The sequence below is a fragment of the Urocitellus parryii genome, chromosome 2, assembly GCF_045843805.1.
Source record: "Urocitellus parryii isolate mUroPar1 chromosome 2, mUroPar1.hap1, whole genome shotgun sequence".
NCBI classification, from domain to species: domain Eukaryota; kingdom Metazoa; phylum Chordata; class Mammalia; order Rodentia; family Sciuridae; genus Urocitellus; species Urocitellus parryii.
In genome coordinates this window covers 44,997,225-45,015,764 of record NC_135532.1, presented here as the reverse complement: position 1 = coordinate 45,015,764, position 18,540 = coordinate 44,997,225, and the positions used below count along the sequence as shown (strand labels likewise).

Here is an 18,540-nt window from a genome sequence, read left to right as displayed (position 1 = left end):
TAACATTTCTTTAATGATTCAGTATTTAGTATCAACTTAAAGCAAAAAATCTCAAAGTCTACAGAGGTTGGGTTGCTCTTCTTCTAAATGGAACTAGATGCTGCTTAAGATCTTCAGTCTATTTTGAACAATGCCTCCTCCCCTGGGCTATCAGTTGTGAATCCTTGCGTTTCTAACTACCTCTAACTTCCCGAGAGTAAACAGCAGATGACCAAGCATGTTAAATGTGCTATTCATGGCTAAATTTCACATAAAATATTCTTCTATGCATAAAATGAGTAAGCCTTTTCATATAAGGACTTAAGAATATTCCTTTGGGCTGTTTACAGAAGTCTTCTGCGGGACAGTTCCAAACTTAACCTTTGGGCTTCTTGGTATGTCCCAGGGTGACAATCAGATACTGTTTGATTACAAAGAATACAGAATTTTGAGAAAGTAACCATTAGACATTGTACCATGGCTATGAACTGCTAAGGAGCCTGCCAATCCAGCTCTGACTGTGGGGAGCTTGAGGGCCTGGAGAAACCCTTCTGGAGATGGTTTCAGAGAACTGTGTCTGCCTTATCGCACAGCAAAAATAGCTTTTATAGTAGGTATGTGCCAATTTACATATAACAGTCATGATAGGCCAGAGGTGATACACAACATATCATATTAAGGGAGTCCAGACACCAAGAGTTCAGAAACTGCCACGTGGGCTGACCTTGTACCAACAGGAGAATAACTTCTTGTCAAAGGATCAAGGACATGGTGCTTGCCATGTTCTGACAGCACTTTGTCCCAAAACATAGTATTCTATGTTAGGATTTCCTGCTGCACAATGAGCAAGATAAGCATTCCTCCATGAGGGTCCTAGGTCAGGCCCTGCAACAATGAACACTATATATTGTTTAACTGATAATTATTAAGAAATAAAAAATATTCCAGGAATGGGATATGGTGCCACATGCCTGTAATCCCAACGACTTGAGAGGCTGAAGCAGGAGGATTGCAAAATTCGAGATTAGCCTCAGCAATTTAGCAAGGCCCTAAACAATTTGATGAGACCCTGTCTCAAAATAAGAAATAAAAAGGGCTGGGGATATAACTCAGTGTAAGGTGCCCCTGGGTTCAATGGGTGGAGGGGGTGCAGAGAGAGGGGAAGTGGGAGGAGGGAGAGGTGGAAGGGGAGAAGGTAGGGAGAGAAGGAGTAAAAAACACATCATTCTGAAAAATTCCACTATAATTTAGTTTCCTGTGGCTAATTTACATTTACATTCCCTTTTTTTGGTGCTCCCTAGCACTTTCTTCTTTTATTAGCTGTTCTCTAGATCTGCATATATTAGACATGTCTCCTTAGGTAGATTCTAAATCACTTAAGGGAAATAGCTCTGATTTGTCTATAAAATAGTATCTAGGATTATATATGCAATGGGTGCTTAGTGTATTTTATAACCTCCCCCCAAAATAAAATGTAAAAAGGAAAATTTCTTGAAGGAACAAAAGCTCTATATTAGTAAGCTCACATTATAAAAGCCTATTGTATTACAAAAAAATTAAGTTAACAAGGAGAGTTTTAAAAATCTATCTTATAAAGCTAATCACTAGATAATGAAGACATAAATTTGGTACAAACCAAATTTCTATTGTACATTTTTTTTTGAGGCTATACAGAATATTACTTCTCACTCTGGGCATTGTTTTAATTGGATACATAAAACAAAGTCTGAAAATCCATCAAGATTATCCTTGAAAATCAATTACTTTGCCTATAAAATAACAGTACACATGGTTTTGTACATAAAACTTCATAAAGGCTGGGTGTACACCTGTAATCTAAACTATGTGGGAGGTTGAGACAGGAGATTCACAAGTTCAAGGCTGGCATTGGCAATTTAGCAAAACCCTTTCACAAAATAAAAAATGAAAAGGGATGGGGATGTAGTTCAGTACAGAACCTTCCTAGAAGTCATAAGGCCCTGGGTTCCATCTCTACTATTGCAAAACAAACAAAAAAACCTCCATAAAGTATTTATATACATTGAGATCTGTCAATCACCAAACTACATTAAAGTAAAAAATACTGGAAAGGAAAATTCATCTGCACAAGTATGGCAATTCAAAACATTCTGTCTTTAAGATAATAATTATCAGACTCTTAGTGGTGAGCTTTGAGGGTGAGGAAAATATTCTCATTTGCCTATTCCCTTTGTTATTGCTATCTTAAATCTCTGGGACCTTACTACATTTTAATACATGTGTTTGTGGTTGTAATGATTAAAGATGGAAAAATCTTAGATTTGAAACAGTATAAAAATTAAATATAGTTGTGATATACCTCTGGTATATAATTTCACCATGAAATTGAAAATGTAATTTTCAATATCATGCTACTTAGATCAGGGATTTCAAACTATGCTCCCTTGAATACATTTGGCTGATAGTGGGGAGGGGGGCAGTGTCAAACTGATTGGTGTTTTTCAACCTTGTGGCAAATAAGCAGTTCTGGTGCCATCTTTTAAAAAAAAAAAAATTGGGATTTTAAACATTTAGGGCTTTTTTTTGGGGGGGGGCAGTGGTGGAACTGGCGATTGAACTCAGGGGCCATCTACCACTTGCTTGATATTATTCAGAATGGCTGAATAATTTTATTTTTTATTTTGTGATAGGATCTCTCTAAGTTGCCGAGGCTGGCCTCAAACTTGCAATCTTCTTGTCGAATACTTCAAAGTCACTTGGATTATAGGCATGAGTGCACCTGACTTAACATTTAAACAGTCTTACAAATGTTTTTAGAAAGTTTGAAAATTACAGATGTGTATAATTTCAGATAATACCAGGTATAATAATAGTTTTCTGGGAAGCCCAGTAAAATATTTTAGGCTTTTTTTTTTTATAGATAAGAGTTGTAGTACAAAAAACTATTCTTCTGCAAATAAAAATAAAGCGAGAACTCAAACACACATTTTACAAAGAATCACAATTAAATGTAATGGGTAAGAATGTACAAAATCTTTCAGTAGCACACAGAATACTTTTCTTTAATAGTGCACCGACAGATTGGCTCCATTTTGCCTTTATCTATTTGTTACATAGTCTATATAGTTTAGAGTCAATGACCATAAAAAAACAAAACCACATCAACATATTCACATCTTTTTTTTTTTTTAAAGAGAGAGTGAGAGGAGAGAGAGAGAGAGAGAGAGAGAGAGAGAGAGAGAGAGAATTTTTAATATTTATTTTTTAGTTCTCGGTGGACACAATGTCTTTGTTGGTATGTGGTGCTGAGGATCGAACCCGGGCCGCACGCATGCCAGGAGAGCGCGCTACCGCTTGAGCCACATCCCCAACCCCAACATATTCACATCTTGAAGTATCCTGTCATAATCAACACTGCCTTGAAGGAAAGACAGAGTCAGTGGAAAGCACATAAGTCGGCGTGAACATACTTTATATACAGAGATAAGAAAATTTGTGCTCTATATGTGTAATAAGAATTGTAATGCATTCCACTGTTGTGGTGTATTTAAAAAAATAATAAAATAAAAAAGGAAGAATTTTAAAATAAGCAATAAACAATGTGGCATTAATTATATCATAAAAAAAGAAAAAAAGAAAGCAGATAAGTCTCATCTTTTCATTTAATGTGTTAGAGACAAATATTTAGCATCTGCATTCATGATAGAGATAAGAAGAGAGGGGTCAACATTTACTCATTATCTGATAATTGCAAGATATCATTGTATCATTCTTATTCTTATCAATCAGAATAAAATATTAATTCCAATTCAAAAATTAAGAAAATGAAGTACAGAAAAGCTAAAACTAATTATATATATATTAATAATTTACTCTTTACAGAAAATCTATGCAGTAGAAACTAATCTATTTTACAGATGAATAAACCGAGGTCATGAATTTAAGTGGTAAAACTGACACCCAGATCCACCTGATACTAGAGTCTGTGCTCTGAATCACTGATTTATCCTTGTGAATTTTATATAGCTTTCAGTTCAATAGAATAAAACTTTATAATCACACATTTTAAGCAAATTCAATAATACAAGCAACTACTATAAACATGAGATTCCTTGGATAACATTAAATTATTACCCTTAAAAAACTTTGTGCTTGGATTTATAATGTGTTTTACAATCGCATCTCAAGACTAGGAATGGGATGTTATGAGAGTCCAAAAAGTTTAAGAAAAATAACAATGCCATTTTGAATAATATAAAGCAAGGAATAGTCAGGGATATAATCTAACTTTCTAATCTGCCTTCCCTGGTCAGTGTTATTCGTTATTTTTAATCCTCTGACAAGAAAATTCTCATCTCTTAGATTTAAATAAAGCAACAAGCTAAACTGAGAACACCATCACCCCCTTTTTGTTTTTTGCCAGTTCATAAAATATAACATGTTTTGGTTTGAAAACTGTACTAATTTACAAAAGATTAAATGTTTTTTGTCAATATGACTTTAATCATCTGTTCTATTTAATCATATTGATTAAATTACAAGATTTTTTTGTAGATTATACAATCAACTTTAGAGTGGGCTCTAATGGAATACAAGGAAGACAAATGAATACAGTTGCTTGTAAATTTATGTGAGGGAAAATATTTTTAACATTAAATCATAATCATACAGCAATCACACAAATCAATAACTTTCTCCTATACTAAAATTAGACATTAAATGGACACTAAGGTGAAACAAGTGCAACAAAATATGCAAGATGTCAAACTGCAGAAGTACAAAAAGAATTTTGAGGGTTGAGCTGTGGTAGAGAGCTTGCCTCGAATGTGTGAGGCACTGGGTTCGATCCTCAGCACCACACAAAAACAAATAAATAAAGATATTGTGTCCACCTACAACTAAAAAAATAATTTTAAAAGAATTGTGAAAAAGAACCTGCAGTATAATTATGTATATGACAAAATTATAAAACTTAATCCAGAGAGAATTCAGTGTTACAATGAGGGATATTTTGATGAACTGATTTGAAACTTTATAATTCAAATATAATAGTTCCTTGTTAAAAAAAAACAACAAAGAACACCACAATCTTAGATGATTTTTTTTAAGCGGCAAGAGGGGCATACTCTGAGAACTGAAGTTCATTCGTTCTTTCATTCATTCATTCATTTTGCATGAATGAACCTAATAATTGATGGTTCATAGTGTCCTGCTCTTTGGTTCTTGTGTCCCAAAAAGAGATGAATTCAAGCAAGATAGATAGATTATAGCAGAAACAGTCAAAGTTTATTGAAAGATAGTATACTCTCAAGAGATAGAAGGCAAGTAGGTTGTCACTAAGGAGATAGACCATTAGCACCTTTGTCCTCTAAAATTTATCATTATTTAAACAGGATCGTGTAATTTATTCCTCCTATTCCCTATGATTAACACTTGTATAGACAATAAAACTGTATCTCCATGCATGTGCCCATTACCCATAAGTACCTGCATGGAAACTCACAGGGTAGGAAGGATCAAAAGCACAATTACAATAAAATGTAAATGACATTATAATAAGGCAAAGCTAACTTTCAGTCACTCAGGCCAGTTGAAATTAGTTTGGAATTGTTGACCAGCCAGTGGCTGCCATGGTCTTTTCCAACAAAGGCATCAATCTTTCCCTTGTGATGCATATAGTATTTGCAGTTATTGTTCCTACACATGTTTACCCCCGATACAGGGTCTTTTTGTACATATATGAAACCTAGCTAAAGGAAAGAAAACCTTAAAGTTGGTTATAGTCATTCATCTTATAGATGTAGAAACAATCACATTGACCGCTCTTGGATTACTGATTAACATTCCATTGCTCATGTCTAATTGCTACCAACAAACCCAGGGGTGCTCACCACTAAGTTACATCCCCAACCCTTCCTATTTACTCATTTTTATTTTGAGACAGAGTCTTGTTAAGTTGGCCTAGAACCTGTGGTCTTGCTTCTGCCTCCAGAGTTGCTGGGATTATAAGCCTGAGCCAGTAGGTTCTCCTAGAACTAAAGTTTTAAACTGTAAATATTTGGTCTTCTCCTCTGTCTTCTACTTGTAATTATAAATATAAGTATAACCTTATTGTAACATTTTTCCCTTTTTAAAGACAATCTTAGTCATAAAATAAAAATACATATGCAGCATACCTACCTTACACCTAAAATGAGACTAGCTTCTCGCCTGCTCATTTTCTGTTCAAATCCTCCTTTATAGTAGGACGAAAGGCTCTGTACAGGAAAGAAAGGAGCAAGAAATAATTAGTTCCATGCATGAGGTAACATAACCTCAATCCCATCACATAACAAAGTCACAGCAATGCATTTTTCTAGAAGTTGACTTGAAATTGTGGGGGAAAAGCACTAAACAATCATCCTTTTCAAGAAACTCTAGCCAAATGGAACACTAAAAATGTTAACAAAATTTCTTCACTTTAAAACACATTAATATTTTTGCACTCAAATATAACTGAAGGAACAAGAAATCTGCAGAAGCAAAATGCCTCAACTTAGAGCTCTGAGGTATACTTTCTCATTGAATAACCTTGAGCAAGTCATTTATGTTGACATGGCAGACACTTTTTCCGGCTGAGAAAGAGAGTGCATCAAAATAGCAGACAAGCACACCAAGAGAGGCTGGGAAACTGGACTGAATGGTCAATATGGCTGAAGAGGTGCGAACTAGGAGGAGAGGAGGAACAGAAAAGCAATGGGGGCCAATTGTGAAGCAGTGAGAAGATAGGATTTCATTTTAAGCAGAAGGAAAAACTGTTCAGAACACTGGAGTAATAGAGTGTGACTTTGTTTTGAAATATCACTCTAATTACTGTGTGGCCAATAGTAAGGAGCAATGGTTGAAGCAGATCAGTTAACAGAACATAACAATAAAACAGGCAAGAGCTGATAATGGTATGGACCAACAAAATAGTATAACAGAAAAGGTGGTGAAAAGCAGACAGATTTTGAATATATTCTAAAAGCAGAACTAAAATTTACCTGATAGACTGAATATAGGAAATGACAAAAAGAGAAGAATTATCAATGATGTAGAGGACAACACTGTACATTGTCCAGAACCCCATTCAGGAGTGAAAAATTTAAGTCCTTAGATGCTGGGGCTGCAGTTGGCAGAGAGGTTTCAGCTCTCAGACCCTTGAGGAGTGGCTTTATTTGAAAAAAGTTAATCTCATGCCCTCTTCCTGGTGTAGGCTGTATCTAATGAGTGGTTGACAAGAGGGTAGAAGCATTGTAGTTCTCCAAGTTACAGTCTTTGGACTTGCCTATATTCATTTACCACGTAATATCATTTAGTCTCATAGACCCTTAACAACTTGGGATAACCATAATGAGCCATCCTAGCTTTGAAGGTTCTATGGGATCTGTTAGGACAAAACTGCAGCCTAAATTGTGCCTCCATCCTTCTTTTTCTTTCTTTCTGTAGTTGCTGATCCTAAGAGCACTAAACTTACAGTTACTAATCTTTGTCTCAGTCTGCTTTTCAGAGAATCCAAACTGTATAAAATGATTTTAACCAAATTGTATAAAATGACTTCAAGGTTTCTGGTTTAAAACTGCCAAATTTCCATTTAATGAGTTAGAGAGCCAGGAACAATGGCACATGCCTGTAATTCAGCATCTTGGAGGCTAAAGCAGGAGGATTTCGAGTTCAAAGACAGTCTCAGCAATTTAGTGAGACTCTAAGCAACTCAGTGAGACCCTGTCTCTAAGTTAAAAAAAAAAAAAAAAGTCTGGGGCTGTGGCTCAGCGGTCAAGTGCCACTAGGTTCAATCCCTAGTTACCCCCCCCCCCAACAACAAAAAGAGTTAGAGAAGGAATAGTCGTTTCTTGTGTCTAACATATATGAGGAGGATGGTTTCAAACATATTAACTTTGAAACATGTATTAAATATCTAAGTAGAGAAACTCAACCCAGAGATAACATTCCAGTCATCAGTATATAGACAGTATTTAAAGCTCTAAGATTGAATCAGATCACCTACGGATAAGAAGTCTAAACTGAGCCCTTAAAGACAACGTGCTCATTTAGTGACATGAAACTGGAGAGGAATTAGTAAAAGTATCTGAGAAGATGGAGCAGTAAGGTAGGAGGAAAACAAAAAGCCCATATAAGGAAGTGAAAAATGGTTTCAAATACTTGGGTAAAGTAAAATGTAAGCTGAGAACTAACCTCTGGATTTAGGAAAGAGGAGGTCAAAGACTGAGAAGAGCTGCAGAGGGTGGGAGTGAGTTAAAGACAAAAGGGAGGAGAGGAATGAAGGCAGCAAATAAAAATATTTTTAGGAGCTCTAAACAGATACAGGATGTATGAAATCAGTTGTTAGAAGTACAATTAGGCACATATGATTGAACACATACATGTTTCTAAAACACAAGGCTATATTTTTGTAAGGAAACACAATTAAGTATTATATCCATGGGGGATTAGCTTTAGGACCCCCACCCCCAATGATACCAAAATGCTTAGATGCTCAAGTTCCTTAAAGAAAATGGCATAGTATTTACATATAATCTACACATATACCCCTGCATACTTCAAGTCATCTCTAGATTATTTAGTATGATGTAAATAATACCTAGTACAATGCAAATGCTATGTAAACAATTGTAATACTGTATTATCTAGGGGATAATGACAAGAGAAAAGTCTATACACATTCAGCACAGATGCAATTTTTCCCAAATATTTTCAATCTACAGTTGGTGGAATTCACAAATGTGAACCCTTGGATATAGAGGCCTGATTGCATATGTTTGAATAAAATAAAATCTGAAAGTATATATAACAAAATGTTTACACAAAAAATATCATTTTGGGGTAGTGGGATTATGAATAATTTACTTCTTTTTAACATTCTGCATTTTTAACAATGAATACATGCTATTTATATAACTTTCAAAAGCGGAATAAATAAGAATAACCAAGAAAATGATTAGAGCTTAAAAAATTGAGTCCCAGAGTCTGATCTAGACATTTATATAAACTCTTCTCTTTAACAGCTTTTTATAAATTTCTACTAAGTAGTAATTCCTGGTAATTAATTCATTCAACAAGCACTTTGGCAACTAATAACACATCAGGTATTTTCAAGTGAGATACCTATCAGTCTACCAGTAGCATGAGGAATATAACGTGCTTACTATTCCAAATTTTAAGTAATTTACAATATAGAATGAAAACAAATATTCCTTCACTTCTGACACAGTTTTGAGGGAGGAAAAAAATGAATTGGTTAGTACCTATACTACCCTAGATAAGTTCTATATCTTTCTAAACATGCAGAGAGAATACATAGATAGATACAGAGTAGAGCTAAAGCTAGAGGTGGAAAGCAACAAGGGATTGAACAGAGGAAGAACACCTGGTTTTAATATCTCTCAGTAAATCCAAATCTTAACTGCATGCAAACCTTACTCCCTGTTATGGTTTGGATGTGAGATGTCTCCCTTTTTAAAGCTCATGTATGAGACAATGCAAAAAGGGTTAGAGGAGAAATGATTGGGTTATGAAAACCTTAACCCCAATCAGTGAATTAATCCTCTGATGAGATTAACTGAGTGATAACTGAAGGCAGGTAAGGTGTGAATGAAGAAGGTGGGTCATTGGTGGTGTGCCTTTAGGGTATAGATTTTGTAACTGGAGAGTGGAATCTCTCTCTCTGCTCTCTGATCATCCCCTGAACTGCTCCATGCTGTCACACTCTTCTGCCATGATGTCCTGCCTCATCATGAGCCCCAAAGAATGGAATCAGTGATCTATGTATGGACTGAGCCCTCTGAAACCATGAGCCCCCAAATAAACTTTTCCTCTTCTAAAATTGTTCTCATCAGGTCCTTTAGTTACGTCAGAGAAAAAGCTGACTAAATCATTCCCTAAATAAAAGCTTATTATCCAATTTGGTTGCAGCAAAATAGCAGTATCACCAACTTGATCCACAGCAGTCATTTCTACAGAAGCATATTTGTTCTATTTTTGTTTTTAAATCCTATTTGAGATTAATGCATAGGGTAATTATTCAGGAAAAAAGAACATTTCTGTGAGTCTTTACCTTAGGGAGCTTGAAAATTTTGAATCAGCATAATAAAGAAGAAAAATTGATGATATTTCCAGTAATTCCCACTACTGTCATAAAACTCATTAACCTTAAAAGCAAGTATTGGTATTTGTGCAATGTTTTCTTTTAATTTTTAGCTTTGCCCAAGTGGAAATGTAGTCTCAGAAAAGGCTCTTTAAAATCCAGGAAGTTGTCAGGAAGTTGTGCGTATCCTGAAGAATTGACTAATAGGAGTAAGTCAATTGTTACATAGATAATTCTCATAGACCTTCTAAAAGAAACTTCATTTTGAAGATAGAAGCTTAACGATGTGGGTGCTGTATACAGAAAAGTATACAAAGAGAAAACAAAATAAAAACAAAATGCTGACACCTAACATACTTGCACATTTCTTCACTGAAAAATCATGCCTTCAAAAGCCATGAAATTCAGATTTTTTATCACACTATTTTAAATAGAATTATCATAATTTTAATCTATTATGTTTAAGTTAGTATCTGTGTTATGAGCAGGCACAAAATTATTACTCTGTATCTTTCCTCCTAATAATAAAGTATAACTAAAAGGTTCTCTTAAGCTTTATAATAATATATCAATATTTAGATTGCATTATTCAGATTATAAGGATCTTAAGGCACTGTAGAACCAGTTCTGACAATGCTGTGGTGGGCTAAAGGAAATGTTTAGATCTATAAAAATTAGATTACTACAAGAAATAACTATATCATCAAATAAGTGAAGTAAATAGTTATATTTGTCTAATATGATTTCCAAGAACAGAAACAGTGAGACTACTAGTTTTATAATATTGTCTATTAGAAACATATCCTGGTTCTTCCAAATTATTATTTTGCATTATTCCATTCACAAAGTATAAACTACAGAAGTCAAAATAATTTCTTCCTAAAATTAGAATTAAATGCTTCAGTACCATAGTTTACCCAAGAAGATATGAAATAACCCAGTTAAACCAGTCATCATTTGCTACCACTCAGTAACATGAAACACAAAAGTCCTCCAAATGGGTAAGAACTTTATCATCATCTCATGAGAAGAAATACATTTTTCACAAGCTGTATAGTTTTATTACTTATAATAATTTGTTTGATTTATAGAACCATAGAAGGGTGATTTTAATTAATCTATTTTTCTCATAACTTTCACTTGACCAAAAGACAATATTTTTGAAAGACAAATTTATAAATAGAAAATTGAAAGGCTTAAATAAGAAAAGTATCTTAGGTACCTCCTCTTCAGAAAAGATTAGGGATAAATAGACATTAGCTTAATATACATTAAGCTTAATACATTAAAAAGCAAACAAAAGAGCACTAGTTCAAAAGAGCTGACTGAATCACAAAGTTCTTTTTGTTTTCCAAAGTGCCTCTGAAATGGGAAAAGAAATATTTTCAATACAAAAAAAAAAGGCAATATGAGGCCTAGAAAACAAGAAATGGGAAGAAATGGGACAAGAAGCAAACCAGAAAGTTTATAAAGAAATCCTGGAAGCCTGAAAAACAGGTAAGATCACATACAAAGAAAAATCATAGTAGTCCCAAACACAGGGTGGCGGGGGTGTTTCAAGAAAAACACCAGGAAGGAACTCATGTATCTGACTCCAGCTGGTAAATCCTAAAATGTAAGTAAAGAATGAAAGAAGAGAGTCAGTGGATCCCATTTTGGAACCCAGAAAATGAGGGAGCGGGTTATCTACGACAAGGAGAAAAATTAAAGTAGACTCTGAAGATCTCAAGCCTGCCCCTGTCTTCTTGCTTTGGAAGATGTGCCTACTGACAAACCTATTCATAGGCCACTGACAATGGTATTAAGCCACTGAAGTAAGTCTACCAAACTGCTGGAGAAAGCCAGGAACATTACTTTTATTAATCAACTTAGTCCTCACAAATATAAAACAACACCAAGGATCATCAGACATTTTGAAAACACTCAGTATCATGGAGGGAAAAAAACAACTAAAAGAATTAAGATGAACTGGTAACAATTGTCTCTAGAAGAATAAAAAAGAGAGAAGCTTGTGTGGTGGGACACATCTATAATCCCACCTACTAGGGAGGCTGAGATAGGAGATTTCCAAGTTCAAGGTGGCAGTTTAATGAGAGGACTTAGTCTCAAAAAATAATAGTGCTTCTGGGTTATTACAATTCTTAGTTGTTAATTACAATTCTTAGTACTTAAAAAAATAATAAAATACTAATTAGAATCTTTAAAGTTATTCAAAATGATATCACATTCATTTTAAAAAAGTGGATTGCTATAAAAAGAATACAAGAAAGAATTCTTGGAAATTATAAAAAAAAATCACCAATGTATATAATTGAGATGGACTGAATAACAGAATGATCATTACTGAAAACCAACATAGTGATTTGGAAAATAAGCTGTGGAAATAACTACAGAATGTACAGCAAAAAAAGACAAGGCAAAATAAATAAATAAATAAATAAGGGCTAAAATGTTAAGAATCATAAAGGATAGACTCAAAGGTCCAACATCTTTATAATAGGAGTTCTAGAAGTAGAGAAGAAAATGGAGGAAGTGAAGGGAAAGTGAGGAAGAAGAGTCGGTCCAAGAAGTGAGACACCAAGCAGATAGACACACAGAGTTTATTTGTCAGAGATGACAAATAAAGGCCATCTATCTATAGGAGAGAGGCAAAACAGGTTTGGGTACTCGGATTTTTATAAGGCAGGCTTAGGAATCCGAACTGGGCAGGTCCTAATGCATGGTTAAGGGTTGGGTTGGTATGAGGGAGTGGTGAGCCTTTCTATGAACTGCCCTTGGGTGGGAAAGTGAAACTTTTTCCTTAAAATGGCAGCTGTCACTTAAGATGGCCATCAGATGCTAAGCAAGGACCTCATAGGAAGAAAATAATTTTTTGAATATAAGAAAACATTACAACAAAAGGCAATTTTCAAATAAGTTCACTGAGTTCCTAAGAATTTTCAGAACACCAATAATATAGAGAAAATCCTAAAAACTTTGAGAGCCAAAAAATGAACACTAAAAAAAACCTAAAATCCCAAAACAAACAACAAAAGAAAACCAAAACAACAGGCTATCTACAATAAATAAAAGAAGAAGAAAAAGAAGAAGAGCAGAAAATCTGACTGTGAGTATGCAGGAATGTAGAAGTGTAGGCACTTAGGTTAAGTCTCAGCAGAGAGTTCTGTAGTTCTCTCATGTTGGCTCCACTAAATTTCAAGGAACTAGTAGTGATAACTAACAATGAGAATAAAAGCAACTGTTTAACAGAGAAGAACTTACAACATTTACCATCCATGCATACCATATACACAAATTACTCCAGGCAATATTCCAGCAAAATGGAAAAAAAAAAAAAGAGGAAGATGAGATTTAAAAACAAGATGTTAAAGCTTAGAGGAAATAAACAAAGTGTTACAACAATAATGAAAAGAGAATCCACTGGAACTTGAGTTTTGGGACATTCCCCCTTGAATGACAGACTGACATACAATTATAGTTATTTTTTTTTAAGTAACCTCATTTGGATAAAAATAATTAATATTTACAAAATCAAAATACTGTAAATGCTGTATTTAGGAATTTTGACATTTGGGATTCATTAGTGTGAAGAGAAAGCATCTCATTTTTTCAGTTTCCCTGGAGTGATTAATTTTTAAATAATTGCTTTTAAGAAACTTGTATCTTCACTGAGGTATAATTATTATGATGATGATGATTAAGATATTCTATGATGTTTTACTATAAACTGTAAGAGTGGAACTTTGTGAAAAAGGAGGAGAAGCCAGATTTGTTAAAAGCTACATTTCTTACCTAGAATCCCTAATAACAGAAGGAAAGGGACTTGCACACCATTTTTTTTCTCCTTAAAAAAATGCAAGTTGCAGGGCAGGTATACACTTCAATCTCCCCTATCTTACCTATGAGCTTTCTATTGAGCAGTAAGAATTTTTTTCATTTTCTTGTTCTCTCTTCCTTTACAATTAAATAATTCCTGAAATTCTCTCCATTTATTATTGGTAAACATGGGAAGATATAACTAAAGTCCATTTAGAGAACTATGTCACTATTTCTATTACCATTACTCTCTCTTGAATCATCAACATCTAACACGTTTCATGACTTCTAACTCTGGGTCACTATAGACTAAACTCTATGTCACAGGCATAGTGATAATCAAAATGCAAATCACGCTGTGCTCAAAATCTCACAGACTTTCTGTTCATAAGAGTAAAATTTGAGGGTTTCATAGTCCATTAGGCCATAAGGATTTGGGCCCAATCTACTATTCTTCCTTTCATAGATTCCATGAAGTTACCCATTATTATGATTTGGATATTAATTGAAGGCTTGGTTCCTGATGCAGTAATTTCAATGGAGGGACTTTTGGGAAGTGATTGGATCATGAGGTCTCTGATGTCATCAGTGGATTAATCCATTGATAGCTGAATGACTATAGGGAGGTAGTGGAAACTACAGGCAGATATGGCATGTTTGCCTCCAAACTATAGAAGTTTTCAATGTTTACATAATATTATAAAATTGGAAAAATAACATCCTAATACTCTTTCTACAGAAGTCCCTTTATGTATAAAACATACTTATGATATTAAAACGATTAACAGTATTGCTTTTTACAATGATAATCACTTTGAAATATATAGAAAACCAATACAACCTATGACATACATGACACAGTTCACTGGGTACATGCCATTGAGACCATATCTTATCCCGAGCCACCTTCCTTTCTTTGTGTGCTTTCTGGCTGCCATGAACTGAGCAGATTCCCCTGCCAAACTATTCACCATGATGATTCTGCCATGGAGCCAGCCAATCAGGGACTGAAACCTCTGAAACCATGAGCCAAAATAAATCTTCCCTTCTCTAAGTTGTTTTCTCAGGTATTTGTTACAGTGATGAAAAACTAACCAAAAAGCCTTGTTGCTAAGCTCATTTCCATCTCAGGACTTCTGTAATGTTCCCACTAACCAGAAAGCTCTTTCTTCAGATGCTTGCATAGCCTGCTTCCATGTCTTCTCAGGCTTGCCTGGCCCATCTAATGAAAGATTCTTCTGTTGTTATTCTTTATCTTCTTACCCTAATTTAGTTTTCCTTAAAAACACTTAACAGGGCTGGGGATGTAGCTCAGCGGTAGACTGCTTGCCTATCTTGTATGAGGCCCAAGGTTCAATTCCTAGTATAGGAGGGGGAAAAATGCACTTAACAGCTGGGTACAGTGGCACACACCTATAATCCCAGCTACTCTGGAAACTGAGGCAGAAGGATTACAAGTTGAAGGCCAGCTTGATAACTTAGTGAGACCACAATTCAAAATAAAAAATTTAAAGATGCTGGGAATGTAGTTCCGTGGTAGAATGCTCTTGGATTCAATCCCCAGTACTCTGGGGAAATTTTTTAACTAATTATAAACACTTAACACTTCTAGATATTATGTATTCTACTTCATTTGTTTATGATTTATCTCTAATAAAATATAAAACATAAGTGCTTAGAGGAAAATGTCTTTGTCTGGTCCATGATTGTATCCCATGGCCTACAATGTCTGGCATGTGGTAGGTGCTCAATGAATATTTACTTAATAAATGCTGAATACCCTAGCATTTATTAAGTATGCTACCAAACAAAATATAAATAGGAACAAAAAATAGACATACACTCACTTTAATCACAGACATACATTTATAGGATTCCAAAATCTCTTAAAAGTTGAACCTGGGTTTAATTATTTGTCAGTATGTCATCCTTTGGAAAGGCTCATTGTTCTTGGCTAACTAAGTCCCCAAAGCCTGTGATGTCTTTGCTAAAACAAGTCATTCATTCTCAAATTGCTGCAAGCCAAACTGATCTATTCTAGTTCTGCATAAATTTCTCAGAACTCAATGTTTATTTTTCAGGGCTTCAATGAGTCTTATTTGAATTGTCTTCATTGGTCACAAACCTCAGTTCATAGTGTGGCTTTTTAGATAACTATTATCATCCATTCCTCCTATATTCAGCTCATCAGAGTCTCTGATGCTGGTAGATGAATGGATAAGCCCTACAGGACTTCAGGCTAGAATCTTGTAATTTTGTATTTGAGATGGGTCAGGTACAGTGGTATAAGGAGAGGAGTTCCAAATTTCAAGATGAAATAAACTCCTGAGTAAGCTACACCGAGGCAGGACTGTGTTTTGTTTCATCCCTCTCCCTTGCTCCTGTTACAGGGACTGGTGTACAGTGGACACTCACTAAATGTTTATTGAATAAATGAACAGTAGTTAGAAAGGGAAAATAAGTTACCCAAAAATTAAGGTAATACTACTGGCTGGAGAATAAAAATTAGTTGTGAAGTCACATTTAACTTACAGAAGATGAAACCTTCCTTGCAGTGTCTGTGATTGCTTGTTCTAGAGGTTTCCATATCTGAAATGCATAGCGACCTAAATGGTAAAAGGAAGAAACGCAAATATAATTTTCTATAATCAGTGTCAATCAATACCTTCAAGGTAACTAGCATGTTGTTTATTGATAGTTTACTATTTTCAATAAATATTTCAAAATTTATAAAAACAACAAACAAAAAAACCAAACCCATGTTTTCTCAAATTTCTAATTTACTGAGGACAGAATTTCATTTTGATATCATTATCACAGCCAATAAATTTATCAAGTTGTAATTTATGACTATAGAAGTTTTCAATGTTTACATAATATCATATTATAAAACTGGAAAAATAACATCCTCGTACTCTTTCTACAGAAGTCTCTTTATGTATAAAACATACTTATGATACTAAAACGATTAACAGTATTGCTTTTTACAATGATAATCACTTTGAAATATATAGAAAACCAATACAACTTATGATATACATGACATAGTGATTTTTTAATGAAGTTATCTCTAAACTAAAAAAAGCAATTATTCATGAAACATTTAACAAGGATGTCAATTATTGGTTTATTACTGAAGATGGCTACTCTCTCTAAAAACTTATTTCAGGTTTGCCTTTTGTCAACATACAAATATTCAAACTTCCCCAGTTTTGAAAACCAAGAATCTATAATAAAACAGGTCCTAAACTGTTCTGAGGATATCAAACAAGTATAAAATATCATCTAACTAATTTACCTTTTGTGTCCTATTGAGAACATGTGGCTTCTACTAGGGTGTCTTTCTTTAAAAGTCTTGCCAGAAAACAGTATATGACACTGTGAAGTTAAATTCTAATTCTAACTATAAGCTTATTTGCAAATCAAGAGTTCCACTGGAAAACCTCAACTACCTAGATCTTTCAGAAGAACTTATCATTTGATTACACAATAGTATAAACTGTAGTTTTTAAATTACCCCAAAATTCTTCAAAACCACAATCAGGCACAGTGACTGAATTCCTTTCTCAGTGAAAAAGCAGATAAAAGCTTTAAGAAGTGGAATCTGAAGTTTTCCTTTAACCATAAACTAGATGAGCTATCCCCCCATCAAATTGAAGTGTATATTCTCCTAAATTGTACTGTTTAGTTTATTTGGCTCTGGAAGAGATCTGTTGTTCTAATTAGTAACATGAATTTGGCAATAGTACAATCTGCACATCAATCCTCGTCAATATTTTTAAAGAAGACTTGGAAAAAGTGCATCTTTTTTTTTTTTTTTTTAATTGAACCCAGGGCCTTGTGCATGTGAGGCAAGCATTCTACCGAGTGAGCTGTATCCCCAGCCCCAAAGTGCATCTTTTTCTAATTTAAAATGAAAATCTTACATTTTAATTCATAATGACTATGCCTATTCTACTAAAATACTTCTAAAATAGTTTTATGCTTATGGACAAGTTTGTCAGAATTCCTTTTAAGATATGATTCTCCTCTAGAAAAACCCCAGAATTAGTTCACTTTAGTTATTAGTTCATTTTAGTATACAATTGATCAAGGCTGTGCTGCCAAAAAAGATCAAGAGGATCTGAACTACTGAACTTTTTTTTTCCTCCACTGTAGTAGTGGGAATTGAACTCATAGTGTCGTCACACTTCTTGGGCAAGAGCTCTACCACTGAATTACATCCCTGGCCCCAATGAATGTCTAGTTTTTAAAGTTCTATTTGTTAGCTGAGAATTGTATGAATCTTATTTGTCATTTTTCTATTGGAATTTAACTCCATTTAAACATAGTGGAATAGTTTTACCTAAAAACATCCAATTAACAAGATCAAATCCATACAATTAGAAACAAAACAGTAAATATCAACATGGAAATACTCTTAGATTAACATTTAATTAGGGAATAGCTATGCAATTTAAAACTCTAAGTTAGTGATTAAATTAGCAATTTTACTTTTAATATTCATAACTTTTTTCTAAAAAGATAATTTTGACAGTGAAAGAAATTCTCCTGGGTTTTATTAAAGAAATTATACCAATATGCTAAAAGATGAAGTAATAAATCAGTGAATAACTGTGTTCATCAGAAGTAACTGACAGCTT

At 34.2% G+C, this 18,540-nt stretch overlaps 1 protein-coding gene across 1 annotated transcript in view; it reads right to left on the bottom strand.

Annotated features, from left to right (window-relative positions):
• The window catches only part of Dnajc15 (DnaJ heat shock protein family (Hsp40) member C15), a 62,137-nt gene that overhangs the window by 15,154 nt on the left and 28,443 nt on the right, over positions 1-18,540 (bottom strand). Inside the window, exons 3-4 of the mRNA XM_077795204.1 lie at positions 16,430-16,503; positions 6,139-6,215 (exon numbers count right to left, since the gene is read on the bottom strand). Of these exons, the coding sequence (XP_077651330.1) occupies positions 6,139-6,215; positions 16,430-16,503 (151 nt within the window). The remainder of the gene's footprint in view (positions 1-6,138; positions 6,216-16,429; positions 16,504-18,540) is intronic.